Source organism: Elephantulus edwardii, unplaced genomic scaffold (assembly GCF_000299155.1).
Source record: "Elephantulus edwardii isolate Elephantulus edwardi_28Jun2011 unplaced genomic scaffold, EleEdw1.0 scaffold00037, whole genome shotgun sequence".
Classification (NCBI taxonomy): Eukaryota; Metazoa; Chordata; class Mammalia; order Macroscelidea; family Macroscelididae; genus Elephantulus; species Elephantulus edwardii.
The window spans coordinates 20,648,829-20,672,981 of NW_006399787.1; the positions used below are offsets into that span (position 1 = coordinate 20,648,829).

At 41.9% G+C, this 24,153-nt stretch overlaps 3 protein-coding genes across 3 annotated transcripts in view; 2 read left to right on the forward strand and 1 right to left on the reverse strand.

The window, feature by feature from the left end:
* The first annotated feature begins 730 nt into the window (after nt 1–730).
* VTI1B (vesicle transport through interaction with t-SNAREs 1B) lies at nt 731–22,220 on the forward strand. The gene is made up of 6 exons (XM_006884757.1): nt 731–904; nt 13,562–13,620; nt 16,543–16,734; nt 18,494–18,667; nt 20,164–20,225; nt 22,072–22,220. Exons 1-6 carry the CDS (start codon nt 790–792, stop codon nt 22,166–22,168), a joined length of 699 nt encoding a protein of 232 aa, XP_006884819.1. The 5' UTR covers nt 731–789; the 3' UTR covers nt 22,169–22,220.
* LOC102860465 (small integral membrane protein 18-like) lies at nt 5,350–5,646 on the forward strand. The gene has a single exon (XM_006884765.1). The coding sequence runs from the start codon at nt 5,350–5,352 to the stop codon at nt 5,644–5,646; it is 297 nt and encodes a 98-aa protein (XP_006884827.1).
* A 95-nt stretch (nt 22,221–22,315) lies between the features above and the next one.
* The window catches only part of ARG2 (arginase 2), a 34,325-nt gene continuing 32,487 nt past the window's right edge, over nt 22,316–24,153 (reverse strand). Inside the window, exon 8 of the mRNA XM_006884758.1 lies at nt 22,316–22,765. Within this exon, the coding sequence (XP_006884820.1) occupies nt 22,560–22,765 (206 nt within the window). The 3' untranslated portion in view covers nt 22,316–22,559. The remainder of the gene's footprint in view (nt 22,766–24,153) is intronic.

Consider the following 24,153-nt stretch of genomic DNA (forward strand, 5'->3'; position numbering starts at 1 on the left):
ACATATGCTCTTGGCAGCCTTCTACACCAAACCAGCCTAGAATCTAGAGCTTAAATGTGGACTTAAGGAGTTACAGTGCCCTGTTCAAATGCTAAAAGGAAAACTGAGCAAAAATGCATTAATGGCCCAAACGTAGGAAGGACTGTATCCTCGGTGGTATTTAAAAGCTGAAATCAGGTTAGGCCAGTGTTGTTCTTGGGCAGCAGGACAGCAAACAGTAAAGTGCGATTACAGTGAAGATTCCTTAACAGCAAATCACTGCCAGGAGAAGACCGGGGGTGGACCCACCCACTCGGATCAACACGTGACTCCTGGATCTAGCGTCTTTCTCCTCGAACTACAATTCCCGGCATGTGCCGCAGCGCCCCTCTCTAGCGGCCGGAGCGCCCCGGAAAGCAGGCGACCGCGCTGCCCGTCTAGCGGGTCCCCACTGGACCGTCCACTGTACCGTGTCCCCCGCCCCCAGATCGGGGATTTCCAGAACCCTCGGCCTGCATTTTTTTCCGACACGGCACTGTTACTCCAGCACCTCTTTAGACTGCTCCCCTCTCCGGATTTTCCATCAGGCTTTCACGCCTGGCGCTCCCCAGACAATGGGAGAGCGGGAGTGGGCGGTCCGTCCTGAGAGGACCCCGCACAGGCCCCGGAAGTGCCTGGTCCTGGCGGCTGCGGCGGCGGCGGCGGAGGCGGCGGCCGTGATGGCTGTGGGGCTGGGAGGCTGACTGCCGGGATAGGAGCGGGCCGCGCGCCCAGAGTCTTGGCGGCCGCCGCTCCGGCGCGCCTTGCGCCATGGCCACCTCTGCCGCCTCCTCCGAGCATTTCGAGAAGCTGCACGAGATCTTCCGCGGCCTCCATGAGGACCTGCAGGGGGTGCCCGAGCGGCTGCTGGGGACGGCGGGGACCGGTGAGGCGAGGGTGGGGAATTCAGTCCCGCACACTCCTGAAGGCCGAACCCCCGCCCCCCAACCTGTCACCTGCGCCCGCTGCCCTTTGCTGCTCTAATCAGACGCGCCACTAGGTGCTGTCGGGGTCTCTTGTCTGTCACTTGAGATGGACTGGGACGTGCTCTGGGGTGGGCCACAGGTTGTCATCCCTTTAGGAGTCTTCCTTTTGATCTTGTGACCCTCTCAATATTGTCTTCTCTTATTTTTGTGCTATGCCATTTAAAATCAGAGCGGGTCTTAAAGCTGCGCTCCTGTATTTTCAGTATAACTGGTGTTCGTGGTTGTTAAGAGCCATAGAGTCATAGACTCATAGCGACTTCTGAACAATAGCTTGGAGCCCTGCGCCATCCTCAGGCTCGCGGACAGGCTCTGGCCCTTTCTTGGAGTCGCTGTGTCGGTGATCCTGAATGTCCTCCATTCTTTTGCTGACCTTTCCCAGCATGGTGTCTTTTTCCAACGACTCGGCCTTCTGGTCAGTAACATGCACAAGGTATATGAGATAAAGTTTCACCACACTTGCCTTTAAAGGGCACCTTGGTTGCACTTCCTCCAAGGAGTATTCTTTCGACAGTCCGTGGGTTTTTCAGTCCTCCTCTTCAATACCACAATTTAGAGGCATAGATTCTTCTGTCATTCTTATTTATTGGTCTACCTTAAGATGCAGAGGCCTTAATTGAAGATACTATGGCTTGGATCAGGCAGCCTTAGTCTTTGCATTGAATTGTTGCCCAGTAGCACTATGGAGAGCTCCTTGACAGATTTCCTCATTTCAACACATCTTATTTTTTTTTTTTTTTAATTTTGCAACGCACATCTTTTGATTGATTTCTTGACTGCTGTTACCATGGGTGTTGACTGACTCCCAAGTAAAACTAAATTGTTAGAAGTGTCATGTTTTTTCAACATTTATCATAATGTCACCTGTTGGTTTGTTGTGTAGCTCTATATATTTTGCTTTATGCAGCTTTAAAAATTCGTCTCAAAATAGACCCATAGTTTTCATCAGAATGTTAAAGAATATGTGTCTTTTTAAAAGGATTTAGAAATAGAAAAGTTTCATAACTTTGAGAAGTATTTTGGGGAGGGGAAGGGGAAATGGTCTTTAAAACCAGAATTGTGGCATTTATATGTTCTTTTTTATGAATTTCTGAATCCTGTGCCACTGAAATTACCCAAGGTCTTATAAATTGAGTGATTCTAAAGAGAAGAAATAAGATGTTTTTGATTTGGTGATAAGAGTTCTCACCTGTGCAGGAAACCTGGGTTTGATTCTCAGCTAATACATCTCATGCACAGGTTTCCTGTCACTGTTTTTTTTACATGTTACTGTGATACTAAACTCTAAGGATCACAACCTTCCAACTGTATAATCGGGTTTATACAGGCAAGTATTATTTTATTCTGTTGTGCATGCGTTTCACGTGAGTAGGGACTAACTAGATGTCCGGTTAACAACGAGGATGAAATTCATACATTTGCTTAACAAATTATGTTCTGGGAGACATTGTCTTGGATGCTGGTAATATTGCCAGGTAATGCTAAGACCTGTACAGAAAAATGAAGAGGAAGAAAATAATGGAGGTAACACTGATTTTAAAAAGAGTGGCTAGAAAGACTTCTCTTGAGAACATGGCATTTGAGCAGATACCTGAGTGACGTACGTGAGGGAGTAAACTACTAAAAAATATGGGAGAAAAGAATATTGGAAGGAAGGAATACCACTCCAAAGGCCTTTGGAAATGGCCTTGGCCTGTTCAAGAAAGAGTAAGACAACCAGTGTCTTTGGGGTTCAGTGAACAAAGGGAGAGTAGTGGATGACGCGGAGAGGGCTAGTACTATTTCATGTGGGAACTTGTCCACTGTGGCAAAAAATTTGCATCATCTTACAAATGCAGTGGATATAGTTAAAGCAAAAGAGTGATAGGATCTGATTATTTGTTGTTAAGTGCCATCGAGTCTCTTGCAACTCATAACAACCTTATGTACAAGAGCCCTAAACCCTGTTCTATCCTGTGCCAACCTTATTGTCTCTGGCACACCTACCCCAATTAACCCCAGTGACTGAATCACTCCATTTCATTGAGGGTCTTCCTCTGTTACACTGTCCTTCCACCCTCTCAAACATGATGTCCCTCCCAAGGACCAGTCAGTCTTTCCTTGTAACATGTTCAAAGCTTCAGAATCCTTGACTCCAAGGAGCCGCCTGGTTTTACCCTCTCCAGGATGAACCTGTTTGTTCTCCTAGCAGTCCATGTTATATTTCAGCACTTCTCCAGCACCACAGCTCAAAGGCATCAATTCCCTATCATCCCTCATCATTGTCCAGCTCTCTGGTGCATAACAAGGAATTGTGAAGACTGTGGCCTGGATCAGGTGCACCTTAATCTTCAGACTGACGTCGTTGCTCGTCAGTACTCTGGAGAGGTCCCTGACAGCTGACTCTCCCAGTGCATTTCGTCTCTTGATTTCCTGGTACTGGTACCAAGAGTGTTGATTGTGAAGCCAAACAAACTAAAACTATTAACAATCTCAGTCTCTTCTCCATCCATAATGATACTACCATTTGACCCAGTGGTGAGAATCTTTGTTTTCTTGATGTTGAGCTTCAATCCATATTGAAGGCTGCAGTCCTTGATCTTCTGCAGCAAGCACTTCAGGTCCTCCTCAGTTTCAGCAAGCAGGGTTGTGTCGTCTGCATAACACAGGTTGTTGATGAATCTTCCTCCCATCCTGATGCCACATTCCTCCTAGTATAGCCCAGCATCCTGGATAATCTGTTCTGCATACAGATTGAAAAGGTATGGAGACGGAATACATTCCTGATGGACACCCTTCCCAATTTGAACCATGCAGTGTCTCCTTGCTCTGTTCTGATGACTGATGAGAGAAGACCAAATGAGCTGTGGGAGGATATCAAGAATATCATCCATGGAGAATCAAAAGGTCATTACAAAGGCAGAAGAGGAAGAAAAGACCAAGATGGATGTCAGAAGAAACTCTCAATATTGCATTAGAGTGTCGGGAAGCCAAAGCTAAAAGAAGAAATCAGGAAATTAAGGAGCTGAATAGAAAAATCTCAAAGGGCAACTCGTAAAGACAAGACAAGGTATTATAATTAAACATGCAAAGAGCTGGAGTCAGAAAATCAAAAGGGCCGAACTCGCTCCGCATTTCTTAAACTGAAGGAATTGAAAAAACAAATTCAAGCCACAAGTGGCAATACTTAATGCTTTGGGCAGAATATTAAATGATCCAAGAAGCATTAAAAGAAGGTGGAAGGTATACAGGGTCACTTACTAGAAGGAATTGGCTGACACAGAAGAATTTCATGAAACAACATATGAGTAAGAGCCTCTGGTGATGAAGAAGTTCAAGCTGCTCTGAAAGAATTGGCTAAAAACAAGGCTCCAGGAATTGATGGCACATCAGTTGACATACTTCAAACAGATGCTGCCCTGTATATACTCACTAAGTTGTGCCAAGAAATCTGGAGGACAGCCATCTGGCCAACTGGAAGAGATTGATATTTGTTCCCATTCCAAAGAAAGGTGACCCAGCAGAGTGTGAAAAATATCAAACAAGATCATTAATATCACATGCAAGCTAGATTCTGCTGAAAATTAGCCAAAAAGGACTGGAGCAGCACATCAACAGAGAACTGCCAGATATGCCGGCTGGGTTTAGAAGAGGCTATGGTATTAGGGATATTATAGCTAAGGTCAGATGGATCTTGCCTGAAAGCAGAGAGAACCACAGGAATGTCTATCTGTGTTTCATTGACTATGCAAACACATTTGACTGTGGATCTGATTTACATAGTTCAAAATAGATTGTATTTTTAGACTGTTCCTGAACTAAATTTTGTAGGGTCTGTTTCTCAGGGTTATAATTCTCACAGCTGCTACGTGGGAGAAAGATGAACAGTGTCCTCCCATGCAATTTATTGCCTCTGAAAACTTAACTATGGGTCGGTTCTGACTTGATGGTACATAACAACATACAAAAGGAAGTTGTATTTTGAGAAATAGAAAGCTGAATTCCTTATTTCACCTTTGTCATCTACCTAGCCGTCAGATGAAAAGTGACAGAAACATGAAGGTATGATGTTCAGAAACACAAATTGCTGGTATAAAAATAGTGGAGCAATAGCCAGTGGGTTTTCAGATGCTGTAAATCACATAGCAGGAGACTGCCTACTTTTCTCCCTGAAAGACTGAACCACAGAGAAAGATCATCTTTGGGCTACCAGCACAACTCTGGAACGATCACACCAGCAGAGATCTCCAGTAGGGACTAAGACATCACTCACTAGCAGAAGTTTAAAGGAGTGGACTGAGAAGACAGGAACACACTGAGCCAAGAAGATTCATAACAGCAATTCACATACGAAGCAGACCTTCATAGAATGGCCTCGTTGAGCTCCAGCTACTGGAATGAAACCACCACATCTGTTTATCAGTACCTCAGTTTTCAAGTTCAAAAAATTTACCCTTTCCATGACAACTGGAATACAGCCTGCTTTGTCATCCTGCTCTTATTTGTATTTACAGTGGTGGCTTTAGTGGTGCTGGCCTTCCTTTATGAAGTGCTTGACTGCTGCTGCTGTGTAAAAAACAAAACTGTGAAAGACTTGAAGAGTGAACCTAATCCTCTTAGAAGTATGATGGACAATATAAGAAAACGGGAAACTGAAGTGGTCTAGTACTTTACAGAAAATGTTCAGTCTCTGAAAGCAGTCTTCAACCTCTTCTGAGTAAAAAGAAAGCCATTTTCTGAGGTCCAACTGTTACTAGAAAACTGGTTTAACTTTGAATGGTTAAAAGATCCCCACCAGGTAGGAAGAAATAAATGTGCACTTGTGTGTGTATATATATATGCCTTTCATAAAGTCAAAGTAAAATTTCAAAAAAAAAAAAAATAGTGGAGCAGAAAACTAGTGAAAAAAAAAAAGAAATCAGTTTGGGGAAGGGGAAGGGAGGGAGAGGAGGTAAATGTGCAACAATGAATGAATGAATGAATGAAAATCTAACTTTTATGTAAACTTGTTAAAATGACAATTAAAATAAAAAATTTTATTAAAAAAATAGTGGAACTGATAAAGAGCAAGCAGTCTTACTTCCACTGTCTTTGCAAGGGGAAAGGATCCCCATTAACAGCATCCACGGCACACAGTTGATCCCAGTGATGAGAGACGTGCTCCCTGTGCTCCACACATTTCCTAACAATTTTAATACTAACTATGCTTCCTACAGTTCTCACTCCTCTCAGCAGGGTCTGGTAAGTCATTATAGTGGCACAGACAGTACTCATAGTTATGAAGTTTATTAGAAAATGAATAGATCAGGTTGGAAATACTTAAGATACAATTTTTCACTAAAGAGAGCTGCTTCTCAGCTGTGTCAAAAAGTGGGCCTCTCTCAGGCCCTAGGCCTCCTGGCCTTGGCTTCTGTTTTGTTCAGGCAAGTGTTAGTGTTTTTTTCAGCTCCGCCAGTTATGTGTCAGAGGCATCCCCAACTCTGCCAGTAAGCCTAGGTCTGAAAATACTTAGCACTAGCCCCCTGGTGCCCGCAGCTCAGTCTCACTGATCTCTGGTTCTTGGCCACTGGTACAGCTGCTACCACTGCTCTCTTTTGTCAATTCTGTGCTGCTATCTCAGCTGTTGCCACCTTCATCACCTCCTGCCCACTTCTTCAGTGTTATACTTCTCTGTCTTTGGTTCCTGCACAGTCTAAAGAGCAAACCGATTATTTCTTCTTAGTGATAATAAGAGTCTCCATTTTGTATTTCTAGGATGACTCAGTAACGGCCAGCTAGTCAAACCGACCAATTCTGCACGTTAGTGTTCTACACGTACTTGCATGGTCCCACTCAAAAAGTGCCATTTACCTTATCTGCATTATTGACTACGAGCCTGTCCTGGTGGTCACAAAGGCCTCATAGTTGTGTAGCCTTGCTAAGCTATGTAGTGAAGATAACAAAGACAGTGGCTTAGAAGAGCCATAGCAAATAGGTCACTGCAGCATCACAGTTTACTAACAAAAGTTTACTGTTATTTAATTCTGATCAGGGACCATCCATAGGATTTCTGAGGCTGTAAATGGAAACAGGAGGAGACTGCCCGTCTTTCTCCTGAGGAGCCACAGGTGGATTTGAACCAGCAGAGACACATAGCCTTTTGATCAGTAGCTCAACTCACTACAACTGCTCCACCAGAATTGTTTAATGGGTCATAGATACAGTATTCACACATTCCCAGGGGTGTAATAAGAGTTTTTACTTTTATCTCCTTATCCATTGTCTTGTCCATAATGCCTAGTAATTATTTCCTGGAAAAATAAAAGTTGATTAAGCAAAACTCAAGATTCCATCTCTAAATCCTCATTGTGAGACCACATCATAAGCTTCCGAGAGCCTCAGTTCCCATTGTGAATTAGTAGTCACAGCCTTTTATTCATACTTCATTTTCCAATAAACGCTTATTGGAAATTATTGTATCAGTCACTCTTTTGACCTCTGAGAGCTCGAACGAGTCATTACCTTAAAAACAGATTTACAGCATATCGAATGATGAATCCTAAAGAAAACTTCTCTTAAACCATTTTCAAAAAATTTTGTTTTATTATTCTTGTGTATGTGTGTGTGTGTGTGTGTGTGTGTGTGTGTGTACACCATCAAATCAGATCTGACTGGTATAAGAAGAGCTTGTCCCTCCTTCTCCAGCAGAACATCTGGTGGATTCGAACCATGCACCTCTGGAATTGCAGTGCAGCAGGCCACCAGAGCTCCCCAGACCATTTTTTTAAAAACAGAACTTGGGCATGTGAGAAAGAGGAGTGTTTCAAAAAAGGAGACCTTTTTGTTTTAAGGTTTTTTGTTTGTTTGTTTTTTAAGTTTGTAAAAAAGTTATTATTCATATCAGTGAAAATTCACAGAGACTTCGGACCTCCACCCATCCACTGCCGCATCCTTCTCCCCTCCCAAATCTCCTCCCAGTACACTATGTTCTTGGAAAAGCAAAAGAAGAACCCCTTCACGGTTCCACAATCCCTTCTCCCAGGTCCACTCCACCACGCAGCCCTTGCTCCAGATTCCCGTCATGACAAAAACACCCAATAACATAGCCCTTTCAAACAGCCTTCGCCCTATTTCAATGCTGCACACATCACTGAATCCATCCTTCTCAGTCCCCACCACCACCCCCGAGGTCAGTCCTGTTTTACAACAGTGGCACCATGCAGCACCTGTCTCCACCCCCATCCCCCATGACCGAGACACTCCACTCAGCACAATGTCCTCCAGGACCACCCACCCTGAACAATATTGCATGAGTTCCTTGTTTTTCAGTGCAGCGCTGTAGTCCATTGCGTGAATATACCACAGCTTCTCCATCCATTTGCTTGCCGATGGGCACCTAGGCCGTTTCCAAGTCCCTGCTATTGTGAACAAAGCCGCAATAAACATGGGTGTGCATATATCTGCTGGGATGTCAGTCATGGTCTCCTTGGGGTATACTCCCAGCATTTGCAACCCTTTGAGGAAGCGCCACGCTGCCTTCCGCAGTGGCTGCACCACTCTGCACTCCCACCAACAGTGAACAAGGGCTCCAATTTCTCCACAACCTCGCCAGCATTTGCTTGCTGTTCTGTTGAATTTTGCTATTCTGACTGGGGTGAGGTGGTATCTCATAGTTGTTTTGATTTGCATCTCTCTTAGAGCTACGGATTTTGAACATTTCTTCATGTGCTTGTTAGCCATCTGAATGTCTTCTTTGGTGAAGTGTCTGTTCATATCCTGTGCCCATTTTTCTATTGGATTATTTATCTTTATCTTGTGCAAAAAAGGAGAAATTTAAGTTTAGTATGAGATTGAATGGGATTCGTTGATCAGCCAGATGGTGAAGGACCAAAGTATCAGTATTGAGACATTCACACTTAACACAAAGAATCAGTAAAGAGTTTTAAACAAGTGATTGTTGAAATCAGATTTTTATTTTAGAGGTGAACTCTAGTGAGTGGTTAGAGGATGATAGAGGCATAGGAGTCTTGATCCAGGGAATCAGAAAGTGGTTCTGAGGCAGAAATTAGACTGATGGAATCAGTGGGGAAGGAGTCAAGGACATTTTTTAATTTTAATAAAAAGAGAAGCAGACTTGTTTGGCTTGAGGTATCATCAAGGGTGTAGATAGGACACAGATATATACCTTGGCAAGATATTTTTCCTGTCATTAAAAGTAACGCTTGTGGACAGCATTTGTGGTGTAGTATTTAACAGTAAGGCTTCCTGAGTTGGACTGCCTGGGTTCACGTCCTGGGTCAACTTCTTGCTTAGCAGCTATATGACCTTAGACAAGTTTCTTGCACTCAACTATAGTTTCCCCCTGCAAAATGAGGATAAATAGTACTGTCTAATTCATAGGATTCTCAGGAGAGTTAAGATAGTTAATACATGTAAAGCCCTGAGAATACTAACAAAAGTAAGATATGTTAACTATGAAAAATATTAATACAACTACTCTCACCCTGCTGTACTTTTTTGCCTCCAAAACTTTTTTATTCTGACTACCTTAGTACTTTATATATTTATAGGCAACGAGGAGGTAAAATTATCCCTCTATGCTGATGACATGATAGTACTTTATATATTTAGTATACTTATGGCATATTATTTTCCTTTCACCATAACAATGGTTTTTCAAGGTAGGGCTTCTCACCTAGTAATTTAATATCATTGGACAGTGAATAAGGATGACAGAATTCTTGTTGCCTTTGAGCTGTGGTATTGGAGAAGAGCACCAAACATGCTAGGGACGGCCAGAAGAACAAACAGACCTGTCAGCCAGAATGCTTTTTGGAGGCAAGAATGATGAGGCTTCACCTCATATACTTTGGGCATTGGCTACTCCTTGGAGAGGGACATGATCATGGGAAAGGTGGAGGCTTGGCGAAGGAGAGAAAGACCCTCAACCAGGTGTACTGATGAGGTGACTGCTGCAATGGGCGCTTGTGTGTCAGGAAGTGTGAGGATGGTGCAGGATAGAACAGGGTTCAGATACTTTGTTCATAGGATCTCTATGAGTCACGCTCGACTTGATGGCACTTGACAGCAACAATATAATATCACAGTAAATGCTTCTTAGAACCATGATTTCTAATTTGGATTACCTCATGTCTGAAGATATATTGCCATACGTTTTGATTCAACTCAAATAACCAAAGTCTAACTCATAGTGACTATCACTTTTCCAAGCTGTAAATCTTTGTGGAACGATACTGTGCATCCTTCTCATGCGGCTGCTGGATTAAAACTGTGGACCTTTAGGATGGCAGCACAACACTAAAGCTCCCCTGTGTTTAAATGTTGTTGTTGCTGTTGTTATGTGTTGTTGAGTCACAAACAGTTCATAGCTGACCATGCAGTGGGTTTTCAAAGACTGTAAATCACATGGGAGAAAATTGTCCAGCTTTCTCATTCTGAGCTTTGGTGGCCTAGTGGTAAGGAGTTGTACTGCCAACCCTAAGCATGCAGTTAGACTCCATCAGCAGCTCTACACAGTATGAGCAGTAAACTCCCTTCCTTTTTGGTACGTATCGTAACTATAGCTGAGCAGCTGGACATTCTAACCACATGCTTTTGGGTTGGCAGTATAGCTCTTTACCCACTAGGCCACATTAGTTAGTGTCTTAGAAGTATCTTAGGTTGATTTTGTTTGTTTTTCATTTTAACTCATTTATGTTTCAGTTACTTCACCATACTAAGATGTAGGGACTTGGGAAAAAATCATTTTTGAATGCTATATGAAACAGATTGATGAAACCAATTATTACTCACTGACTAAAATTTTAATTATTCCAATTCTTTCAATGTTCTTTGGTGAATTTTGCTTTTACTTTAGTCACTTTTCCTCTTTCCTAAGGATTTACTTTTAAAAACAGTGGTGCTTATTATATATGGAACATTTACTATGCCAAGTACTTGCTAAGTTTTTGTTATGCGTAATGTCTTTTTAGTCATTTGAAAAATTCTTTATGACGTGACTATCTTTTCCTATCTCCAGATGAGGAAAAAGCTTAGATCTGATGCTGTTAGCTGCTGTGTGGCACATTGAAGTCTATAGTTGTCTAATAGCTGATAGAGGCCACAGTGGAGCGCCGCAAACAAATTAACTGCCTCTCTTGTGGTCTCCTGGTTAAGGAGTTGTGCTACTAACCCAGACAGGTCAAGTCCACTAGCTTCTGTGCTAGAGAAAGATGGACATTCTCCTCCCAGGTGATTTACATCCTTTGAAAACCTGCTGAAAGGTCAGCTATGAATCTGGTGGCATAGTCCATAGCAAGTTACACTGCCAATCCAAAGACTACACTTCTCAGGCTGTTAGAACCTGCCAGCAGCTCAGGAGCAAAGTAGCACTCTCCTTCCATTGCATTTTATAGCTTCAGGAACCCAGTGGTTGATTTTGAGTGGAGCTAGGTATCTTTATACCTAGTCGGCTAAGGCTAGTCATTCTCACCTTGATTGGTGGTCAGGCAAACTGCTGTTAGAGCCCAACAGTCTTCCTGTGGAAACAAAGATGTTGTAGTTTGTTTCTTTACAGCTCTGTAGCCTTAGAAACTCTGGAACTCCTCTCTGTTCTTTGGAGTCACTAAGTCAAAATGAATTCATGCTTTTTGGGTTAAACATTTACAGCTTTACCTTTCAGAGCTTGCTGCTTCTATTTTATTCTTTGTACAGCAGATGGCGCCACTGTACGAGCCAGAGTCCACACTTCAAACTGAGTCACTCATGTGATTGAGAAAAGTGTACTAACTTGAGTTTTTGTTTCTGGTGCCCATTCTACCCAGTATGTGCTTCTGTTGTGTTTATAGTCCATTTCTCTCACTACTTTAAATGGAAAATCTGTATAATCTAAATACTCCGGGGGATAAGGAGCCCTGGTGACGTAGTTGGAAAGTTTAGCAATTCAAATGGACAAACATCTCCCCTGGGGAAAGGTGGGCAGTCTCCTATAAAGTTTCATAGTCTCAGAAACCAACAGAGCATCACTGAGAGTTGGAACTGACCCAAACAGCAGTGAATAGGGAGCACTTTAACAAAATGGGAAGGCTTGAAAGACACGTGACTTTCTCACCGCCATTTAGTGGACTACCAGTATCACTGCCAGTGTGAGAAACACTCCCATCATACCTTGCAGATTCCCAGGGAGCTTTTTAGGTGGGTTTTGAATGTGCTTTGCGCAAAAAAAAAAGCAAAAAAAAACCCCATTGGATGAATGTTAATAGGAGAAATGATGTGTCATGAAAAGATAGGATGGCGGTTTTTCAAAGAAAATTGGTTAGCAATGCTAAACCATTTTGTTAATGAAAGTATAACTAGGCTCTCAGTTAGGGTCCTCTGGTGGCCTACTAGTAAGAAGCTGCACTGCAATACCAAAGGCATGTGGTTTGAGTCCATCGCTGTTCCATGGGAGAAGGATGGGCAATCTCCTATGTGATTACTGCCTCTGAAAACCCACTGGCGGTCAACTATGGGTCAGTTCCTACTTGATGGTACACAGCAACAACAGCAACAGCCCTGTGTTAGAGTTGTTGATGTTGAGTACTGGCAAGTCAGAACCAACTCATAGTGGACCCTCTAACATTTTCAGAGGCAGTAAATTACACAGGAGGAGATTGCCCACCTTTCTCCCATGTTACAGCTAGTAGATTTGAACCATGTACCTTTGAGTTGGCCACACAATTTTGGATTGATGCAGGTCAAATTAGATTTGACCTGTAATACTTCTTAATGTTGTTGTTAGATGCTGATAAGTCATAGCAGCCTCACATACAGCAGAATGCCAAGTCCTGTGTGGCATTCTTACAATCATTGCTACATTTGGGCCTGCTGTTGCAGTCACTGTGTCATGCCATCTTAATGAGGGTCTCACTCTTTTTCCTTGTCCTACTTTAGCTAGTGTAATGTTCTTCTCCAGGCACCGTGTTGATACCTTATCCAGAGTATGCAAGATGAAGTCTCGTCATCCTCACTTATCACCTAAAGAACATTCTTCATCCAAGACTTGAGTTGTTCTTCTGGTAGTCCATGGTATATTCCACAGTCTTCATTCAGTATCATAATTCAAAGGCATCGATTAAGCATGTTTCTTAGCAAGGACTATTATTGGCCTTTGGAACTAGATAATTGTTATTCATGACTGTCCAAGACATTGCTACCTTTGCTCCAGGAGCACCCAGTGCCAGTATTAAGTCTTTCCTTCCCCTCGGATACTCCCACATATATTCCTGAATACCTTTTGTTGTTATTAGTATAAGTTGCTCTCTAGAACATTCTATGTCATAGTGATCTAAGTGTGCATAGTACAATTACCTAGAGTGTTTAAGGCTAGGACTTTTCTGAAGCAGAACCCCAGGCTTATCTCTCAAGATGCAGCCAGGGTAGTTTTAAACTAACAACCTTGCAGCTCAGAGTTGTGCATTTATATCACCCAGAGAACTGGCAGATACCTTTTAGGGGGGTGATTAAGGACCTGTGGTTCCCAGGGAGGCGTGGTAAGCCAGTCTAAATGTCCTCTACATCTGTACTGAAGAAAAAATGATCATTTGAAACTTGTCTTTTTCCAGAAGAGAAGAAGAAGTTGATCAGAGATTTTGATGAAAAACAACAAGAAGCAAATGAAACGGTGAGAACAGGGAACAAATATTTGTTTCTTCCTCTGTCTAGTATTGGGCTTGTTGAGAAATAATGCTGTGTATGACCTGATTACTTTTCCTATCTGTGGCCTTGATTTTGACTACTTCTTCATAAATGAAGCCAACTGATGGGGATGAGTATTGAGGGAGTCTGATAAACACAAAGCAAAGCACAATCTCCAGAAATTAGTTTTTGCTAATATATTCCCAGTGTAAATAATAAGCATATTCTTCTATCTTTGAGTGTTAGGGTTTTAAAAATCTGATTTTAAGAGCTAGTTGGTAAGATAAGTTGTTTTGCTTTGTTACCTTTATTGGCACAGAGTGGTTCAAAGATGATTCTAATTGCATTCTATTCTCTTCTGTCTTAAAAGGTTGCACAGTAGCTGATTTACTGCTATGAACAGAATGAGTTCCCAACTAGGACCCAGAGCCTTTTGGAAATTGTGCCAATGTACTGAGCAGTTTTAACAGCCATTTCTTTCTTCTGTGGGGCTTTCCTTTAAGAAAGCAAGCTCTGGTGGCCTCTCATCTGTCGGGAGTTGCACTGCAAACCCAAAGTCTAGACCTCTCTGGCAGTTCGAATCTACCAGAGCTCCCCAGGGGAAAGATTGGCAGCCTCCTCACATATGATTTACAGCCTCAGAAACCCAGTAGAGGTTAGCTATGAGTTGGTTTCAACTCAACAGCAATTAAGAGGGGGTTTTTAACGTTTGGTTTTGTTTGTTGAGTTTTCTTCAAGGAAGAAAGTTTTTCTAAGTCTTTTTGAAACTAGAGTTCTCCTTTCTCCAGTGTCTTACAGTCTAACTTCAGTTTAGCTTCAAGAGATTGAAGCTAAAATCCAAACTTAGCTTTTACTGCCTCAGGCTAAATACAGAAGAAAAATTCTTTTTTAGACAAAAATCCTGCTTAGTTGGAGAACTACATCTCTATCCCAGTTTAGAGATAGAGAAGGTAAGATTTTTTACAACTTTTCTAAGAAGGAAGAAGGTACCACCAGACTTCTGGAAAATATCTCTATAATGAGAGTTCTAGAAACTGCTCTTTTAACTGGTTTACAGTTAGGTTGTAGAAATAGCCTAGTGATACCTAGATGGGAGAGAATCATCAGCATCAACCAGGGCTGATTCCTATGGAGTGGAAGTCAAACATACCTCCTACCCTTCAGCCTTTTCCTTTTACCAGTTCTGATACCAGCCCTCCCTCCCACAGCACTTTGCTTCTCTTCTGAGTTAAAGAATTTTTTGTAATGGCCACACAACTCACAGACAGTACTCATGATTAATGGGAAGGCTCTAATTTGAGATCAGGCTCAGGAAGCATGCAAGAAGAGCCTGCCTTTTTCAATACAGATGGTTTTCTCAGCTATGCAAGGCTCTTCTCGAGCTCTCTCAGGACAGGCCACCTCAGCTCCTCTCTCAGCTTCCAGGCGTTGGTCCACTAGTCCTGGCCTTGGCCCATTTTGGCAAGTGTTACAAAGGTCTAGAACATCAGCAAGTTTCAAGAGGCATCCTACTCCACCTGTTAGCCTCAGCCTGAATCCCCCAGATTTCTTGCGCCATTGGTCATCAAGCCTAGCAGTACCCAAAAAAGTGCCTGGAGGTGCCCCATTTGAACAACAGTCTCTCACTCTAAGACGCCCAGTGCACTTACTTCATGGTTTTCCCACTGTTTTTCCACTGGCTACTACTTCCTTTCCCAGGGTGATTTCCCAGCCTTGCTGCTGCCATTTCTCTGCCTCAGGATTCTACCATGCTTGTAGCTGTCTGTAGTGTCATACAGTTCCATCTCCTAGATCTAGGAGATTTTTAGCATTGGAGGCTGAGTCCAAAGGGCATACTTCACCCCCTTTCATCTCTTCTGGGTGGCAGTCAGGTCCCCTGTCCTGGGATTGACTCATTTTAAGCTTAGTACCATGGCAAAATTGACCAATCCCTTGTTAGCATTCCATATTCCTTGTTTGCTTGGTCCCGCCTCCACAGGCTTCCATGCACTTTGCTGGTATTGTTGGCAAGCTGTCTAGTCCCCTGGATGAGCCACAAGCACCTTATTTGCATACTTCCACACATTGTGAGAGTTAGAAGACTGTGGCAAGGAAAGGTCCAATCAAGGTGATTCAACACAGCACAAGGGCATACAGATGATGCCTGCTAATGTAGGTGGTCCTTTTTTCATTTAACATCTTGACAGCATTTTTTAAAACCTTTTAACTCATTTAAGTTGATTTGATTGTTGCTCAGATGCTTTCTTATCAAAATTAGCCAATTCTGCACTGGCAGATGAAAAGAATTTAGGACATCTTATGAACATGTGTAGGTGTTAGATTTTACATATTCTAGGAAAATTAAGATTCTTCAGAGCATCGAGGGCTCCTGGTTATCTCTCACACAGACATAGCTGACTATCCAAAAGACTTGGAGGAGGAAGGGAAGTACCCTGATGCTAAAACCCTATCATTTCTAGTGCCCTAGACCTCAGCTGGACAGCTACAGCAAACCAAGCTAGAAGCTTAATACAGTAAAGAGCTGAGAATGTAGAGATCTTTGAGTCCTGAATCCTCTGTGTGATTTTGAGCAAGTTTCTAATATGTGTTATATGTGAAGTGGAGATAATATTTCTTATTGAGTTCTTGATAATGAAATGAGAATGTATATAACCTGTTTTATAAAAGATAAGATGCTTTTTAGTGTTTGGGGTTTTTTTTTATTCATTCAACACATTTTAAAAAATGCTCTCTTCTTTGTGGTCAGTGGGCCAGGTACATGGAATAATGAGGTGAACATGTCAGATGTGACTCCTCATCTCTTGGATTTTACCTCTTGTCTGTGATAGTCTGGGTCTTATTCAACCTAGTCAGATGCCCAGATGGTATTAAGAACCAAGCCAATCTGTCCAGTTTTTGTTTTTCTTAGCTGGCAGAGATGGAGGAAGAACTACGTTATGCACCCCTATCTTTCCGTAATCCTATGATGTCCAAACTTCGAACCTACCGGAAAGACCTTGCCAAACTGCATCGGGAAGTGAGAAGCACACCTTTGACAGCCACACCTGGGGGCCGAGGAGACCTGAAATTCAGTACCTATGCTGTAGAGAACGAGCACATGGTAGGTGATTTCTTCCCTCCACTTCCTCACCCCACAATGGCCTGCAGTAGAATAATGAACCATATTCTAGATAGCATAAGTTCATAATGCTCTTCTTACTTCCTGCATATCTCCTTCCATTTAGTACCCATTCTATTGGCACTCAGTCCAAGTCTTCCCCAAAATGGGCTTTTTTAGGGGTGGTGTTTTTTATGTGTATTCTTCAAAAGAGTGTGTGTTCGCTTTAGCAGTACATACACTAAAATTGGAACGATACAGAGAAGATTAGCATGGCCCCTCACAAGGATGACTTGCAAATTCCTGAGTTTTCCAAATTTTTAAACCAGAGGGAGAACCAGTGAAATCTGTATGGACATAGAGAAGAGGGCAGGGTGGGGAGGGGGAAATTGTGGGGTCAAGAGTTGGTGGGTGGAGCACCGAGGGGGTGAAGATGTACATGAATGAAACATTAAAAAATAAATTTAAAAAACCACAGCGTACATGAGTGATCTACTGAAAGACAATGTGAGTGAAGGAACATGTAAAACGCAGTGTACATGAATTAAACACAGTATATCCAAATTTTGTATACATACCAACATACAATTTTTTAAAAAGCAATGTATTCTATCAACAAAATAAAGGATAAGAGCTGCAGAAAAACAAAAGTATAGTGTGCATATATGAAACTTCTTTGTTTTGTAATTCATTTTAATTGCCATCGAGTCAGAACCAAACAACAGCTGACCCTCCCGTGGGTTTTCCGAGGCTGTGCCTCCCACAGGTGGTGACTGCCACCTTTCTCCCTTGGAGCCCCTAGGGAGTGGCGCTGCCCACCTGGAGGCAGCTGCACTGGTGAATTCGAACACCACTACTTAATTCTTTCCACCTTCCTAGCTGACGCAAGATTCATTTAACCTGGAATAAACTTTTGTGGGGATTTGGAAAATTGGAGCAAGTAGAGAATATTATTCAGGCTTTAGAGAGCACAAATCACCAGCGTGACAACTTACAAGTTTATTTAGACAGAGGTCAAATTCTTCTTGGGCTTATTAAGAGGGTAGTCATCACCATCACTTCCCCCCCCACCTACAGTGTAGTAGTGTTTCAGACATTTAAATGCTCCTTTATGTGTGAAAAAGAATACCGTATTCCAGGCACCTTAATCCCTACTACCAAGTCCGGCGGGATCTTTAGTGAATGAATCTATTTCTAGAGCTTCAGAGTTTAGACAGCTTGCTTATAGTGTTACCAGTTACAGGGTCTGTATGCATTTTCCAGTAACTTCTGCATGAGCCACTGCTTCTCTGAATTTGCCCGTCCAGAAGGCACGCTCTTCAGTTCAGATTTTGCTCCAGCCACGGAGAGAGTGCTCTATCCCTTTCAAGCTCTTTTGCTTCACTAAAGTGTAGCAGTGGAGTGGAAGGTATTATGATTCTGCTGATTGTATTCCTGGTTCCGCATATGTTATAAAGTAGTAGAAAGGAAAATTATTTCTCACTATATTATTCTTTGGGGTCCCTGAATGACTTAATTACATGCCAAAAGGTTGGTGGTTTGAATCCAACCAGAGGCACTTTAGAACAGAGACCTGAAGATCTGCTTCCTAAATTTTAAAGCCTTGAAAACCTTAGGAAGCCATTTTCTGCACCCATGTGATCACCACTAGTCAACTTTCAATTTGGTGACAATTACTATAGTCCTCCTTAGGTCATAAGGAATGTGCCATCAATGAATGTATAAATGGAAGTGTAACATTTCCCTTTCACATTCTTGTTAGAATCGACTACAGTCTCAAAGGGCCTTGCTTCTGCAAGGCACTGACAGCTTGAACCGGGCCACCCAGAGTATTGAGCGTTCTCATCGGATTGCCACGGAGACTGACCAGATTGGCTCCGAAATCATAGAGGAACTGGGGGAGCAACGAGAACAGCTGGAACGTACCAAGAGCAGAGTGAGTCTGGCAGATGGATGAAGGCAGGAAAGGGGGTTTGGATGAGCTCACTGTACCCCAAGACCAGAAGTGAAAGCAGTTTTGGCAGTGACTTTCATGTTTTGATTCTCTTCCACATTTTCAGTATGCTTAAATGAGAGAAGACCCCTGTCAGATATAGTTTTAGAAGTCATTGGAAATTTTGTTTAAATGAATGGAAAAAAGACTGGAGAGACTTGATTTCTATATTTACTGAAGATTATCATATAAGATTGTGGCCACTTTTATTAATGTCTGCCATTACATCTTAATAGCTAGAGAATCGTAATGGGTCAAGATACATAGATTTCAGAGTCAACAAGCAAAGTTTGTTTTGGGGGGTTTTCTCTTCAATCATCTGTTGGAACATTATGCTGTTCTTTTTAAAGTATTATCTACTTATAAGATCTTAATCTTTCTGCTGTTTGCTGAGGATTGTAGGAAGAAACTAGGCCAGTTGAAAATAGGAAGAAACTTAAGCCAGTTTATGACTATTTAGGGGATATCTATAATCTATTGTCATGCTGAGAGGTTCAGAAAAAACAGAACTCATTTCTTCTGTTCCATAAAAAGTTTATTTGTATTGTTGTTGTTAAGTACCATTGAGTTGCCTGCAACCCATAGCAACCCTGTGTATATCAGCTCTGAAGCCTGCTCTGTCCTGAGCCCGTCTTCACTAATTCTGACACACCAGCGCCCATTGCCCCAACTATGGTTATCAATCTATCTCATTCATTTGTATAGGAATTTGAAAAATACAACTGGCTGGCAGAATGCTGAATTTCCTGATAGAACAAGGCAAAACAAGCTGAAAAGCAGACACTGTCCAAATACTAGCTTGTTGTGGGGATTTGAGACTTTCTCATACCTCTTAATAACTGTAGTTCTTCATACTTAAATCAGAGAGATGCCCTTATCTCCTCACTGAGGATGCCAGGTAGTAGGCTGAATTTAAAAAGCCAAAGGATGGGCCAGGGGAACAGCTCGTCAAGCCCTTGGGGAATGGGAAGAGGGCAGGAAGCATCATTTGACAGGTCCTCCAGCTGTCTAGACTAATAACAAGGCAGTCGAAAGGAAAAGGTCTGCAGGAGTTAATGCTTTTCACAATTCCCATTGTAAGCATTGCCTATAAAAGCAAACATTAAGAACCTCTCTGGAGTTTGAGTAATTAAATTTAAAGCTTAAATTGTTCAGAGTGGTTTCACAGTCACAGGCTAAGTGTTCTCAAGTAGCCAGTGTGAAGGGTTAGCTCAGTCCCAGGAAACCCCTCAAAAGCAACCCTGGGGTATAATGACGCTGATGCCTACTTGATGAGTAATGTATCTTTTTCTTACCAGTTTTTCTACTTAAGTTCAGAGGCAGTTATTAAAATTTATTTCTTGGAGTTCTTCAGTATATACCCCTTTATTTTAGGAATGTTCCCATTCTAAACTGAGTACCTCTCAAAGGAAAGAGTAATTGCTTTTTTCTCTTCTCAGCTGGTAAACACAAATGAAAACTTGAGCAAAAGTCGGAAGATTCTCCGGTCAATGTCCAGAAAGTAAGTTTAAAATATAGTTACAACATTCATTTCACTTAGCGTGTCTCTTTCATCCAAGAATATGAGAACTAAAAAAAAAAAAGAATATGAGAACTTTTTTTCCCCCCTATCAAACCCCCTGCTGTCAAGCAAGCTTTGACTCATAGGAACCCTTTATGGAGTTCCTCCAGTAGGTTTTCAAGTCTGTAAATTGCCATTTTCTCCTGTGAGACTTCTTACGGATTTGAACCAGTGTTCGTTCTTATCAGCTGCACACGTTTTACACTACACTACCAAGGTAGCTCATAATTGTTGGTATGCACCATCAAGTCAAAACTTACTCATGACTGACCCTCTAAAGGGTTTTCAGAGGCTATAAATCATATGGGAGGAGATTGCCCATCTTTCTCCCACAGAGCATCTGGTGAATTCCAACTGTGTGCCTTTGGGTTGGTAAAACAACTCCTTACCACTAAGCCACCAGGGCTCACTTAGTTTATACAGTTTCTCAGCCATTGATGCCATGGTCTCACTATACTCATCAGATTAGAAGATATAAAGAATAGGATCTGTACATAAGTATTTCTGGACAGAAACTTTTCTTAAAAGTATATACAATTCTGAGTAGGTCTTCATAGAAAAATTTATCCACTGAAAGGACTGATAATTCCTTTTGTGAAAACAGCATGTGGGAATAATAGAGCTTTATATTCTTTGAAATATATTTATAAAAAGGAAAAACTTTTCACTGCTGCTTGCACTTTGTGGGAATTAACCTTGATGGATATAGTATTATTAGCAAAATATGCGAGTTTAGAATAACAAACCAAACAGGCACCTTGCTGAAAGCAACAAAACCGGTCACAAAATTCTTGAACTAAGAGAAAATTTTTAAAAATGTGAAGTTCTATACTACTCTTGGGGGCTCTGGTAGCAGAGGCTATAGTGCGTTGCATTGCTATCAAAGGCTGAGCATCTCAGATGGTTCAAATCTACCAGCAGCAGTGTGGGAGAAAAAATGGGTAAGCTGCTCCCTTTAGCATTTACATTCTCAGAAACTCAATGGAGGTTGCTGTAAGTCAGAACCAATTCATAAACACTGAGTTTTGGGTTTAATACCACTTTGGTGAGCAAAAGATATGGCCATTTCCATAAAGATTCACAGCCTTGGAAACCCTAAGGGCATCAGAATCAATTGGACCACTGTAGGTATGTTGTCCTCTTCAGGGGCTGTCCAGTTGTCTATGACTCATTAAGGGTCTTACTGCCTTTCTCTGACCCTGTCCACCTTTCCCGGCATGATGTCTTTTCCCAAGAACTGGCACCTCTTGGCCCCAAATAAGTGACACCAAGTTTCACTATCCTTGTCTCTAAAGAGCACTCTGGCTTACTTCTTTCAATTCAGATTTGTTCATAAGGTCCCTAGGTGGTACAAATGGTTTGTGATAAATTGTTAACCTAAATAATAATGATTTGAACGAACCTGCTGGTTCTGCGGAAAAAGATGTACTCTGATTTCAGAAGTGTTGTGGTTTTTCATATGTGTATTTAGTAGTATTTGTCTCAGTCGCTTTCCTAGAATAGCTAGTAATTGGAGAAAGTAGCTATTATTTGAAGTTATTGTAGAATTAAATAGGAAATAAAATTGTTTCCTTTTCTAGTTTTTAACATTTCTCTGAGTTAGAGCTAAAGCAGCATATAAGTTATCACTTGTAGTGAAAGACTCTTAGAAATATTTACTGCTGTGTGATAAAAAGTTCAGCCTACCTCACTATCCAACTCTGGTCTCAGGTCAAAACCCAGAGAATTATGAATGGGAAGAAACAAGGCTTCTCTGACTTCTCTCCCATTTGGCTTTTCTTTATAGAGTGGTGACCAATAAACTGCTGCTTTCCATTGTCATCTTACTGGAGCTCATCATCCTGGGATGCCTGGTTTATTACAAATTCTTTCGCAAGCACTGAATTTCCTATAAAGAAGGATTTATGGACCAGAACTTTGACCCTCTGAATGAATATGAGGAACATGGAATAAACTGAGTTACTGCTGTGGGAGGGAGGGAAGATGGAGAACCACTTAAATGTGAAGGAACATCAACAAGACCAGAATGATATACCAAGGTAATAAATGCTGTTTATGGTGTGTTTAAATTTACATAGTACTCCAATATATTAACATTCTGTGAACTTCAAAAAACAAACATTTACAGTAAGTAGTATTGGTCACTAGAATGGAGAGGAGAAACTTTACAATGTTCTCATTAAGGCAATATTGTCCTGGCCCACCAGTTAGTATCTCTCCCCTCAAATGCCTTTGGAATGCCCATGTGAAACACCTCTCAGCACATAGTATTTCCTAAATTCTCACACGTTCTTCACTTTCTGATTCATCTGGTGAACTGGGAGTAGGAAGCTGGTCATAGACAATGTGTCCTCCTTCCCTCGTCTGACCAAAACTTGAAGCAATCACGTCCACTGCCAAGCCAGCTGTGGCCTTCACCTCTTCCTCTGAAGTGGCCAGCTGAGGATTGACTTCAACGAGATCCAGTGCTGACAGCAATCCTGAAAGAACAAAGTGTGGAAAAGCCTCAGAAAATTACCTAGCAGCTGCTATTAGTGAGGGTCCTAACTGGACCGGGAGAAAAAGACAAGGTCCACAAGTCATTCTCTCCTATAAAATTTTCCACTGTCTCGAATCCCTTCTCCATATTCTTGGTCAGGAATTTAAGTTAAAACAGAGTATACGAGATTAGGGTTGAAAAGAAAAAATCATGAAATGACTCATCCTAGTTCAGTTAACATAATAGGCACAGAGGATCAGAAGAGGGCTTTTGAGAAAGAAGGGATAAAGGTGTGTCCAACCTTCATTTTGGGAAAATGTTTTCAATTCTCATTGTAACTAAGAACCTTCCAGATGAGCCTGTCTAGAATTAGGTACAATTTAGGCAGGAGCGGTCTCTTACTTCTCACTAGCCAAAGTGCCATTCTCAATTCTGAGCTTTGTACCCCATCTCCTTAGGAGCCTCACCAGGTGCCCTGGAGTTGAGGTACTACTGCAGACCTTACTGTCAGCCCTGCAGATCTGATCTCTGAGGACAGGTGCTAATGTCGGACACATTCTATATCTCCCAGGAAACCAACCTGCTATTTTGTATTTGGTTAAGGATTTAACTCCATTTACTTTCTGAGAGGGTCTGGTAACTTTAGAAGTGACTGTGCCAAAGTTTGGTGCTGTTCCCTTGGCTTGGTGCAGACTTAGTGGAAGAAACGATAAGACTGGAAGAACCTATCTACACTTCTCTACCACTATTTGCTTCTCCACTGTCAAAGTTAGCTTTTTAGTAAAGTATTTGGGTTAAATTAATCCAACATCTAAAGAGGCATCAAAACAGATATCTAAGACTTACTTAGTGCGGCCATAATTACTGGAAATTCTACCAAACCTAATGGTTTACTGTACTGTATTTTGGTAGACTGATTTTGTTTGGAAGTCCTTTGAAGATGTTATTAGCATGAGGTCATATTAGAGTAGGATGACTCCTAATCCAGTATGAGTGATGTCCTTATGAAAAAGAGACCTAAAGAAACAGCCATAGGAAAGAGATTTGGAATGGTGCATCTGTAAGCCCAGGAACACCAAAGATTGTCAGCCAACACCGAAAGCTAGGAGTGATGCTCATGCCCCTCCTCAGAGCCCTCCAAAGGGATCAGCACTGCTGGCAACTGGATTATGAACTCTTAGGCTGCAGAAGTGAAAGACAATACGTTTCTGTTCTAACTATCCAAGTTGTGGTACTTTTAGTCAACAATGATTTATTACAGCAGTGCTTTGTTAACAGCAGCCCTAGGAAACTATTTACATACGTGGTACACTCAGTGCCATTATACCTATTCAGTGTTCCATCCTGTGTTTATACTGTGTAGTTCAGTACTGCACAACTGCCACGGGC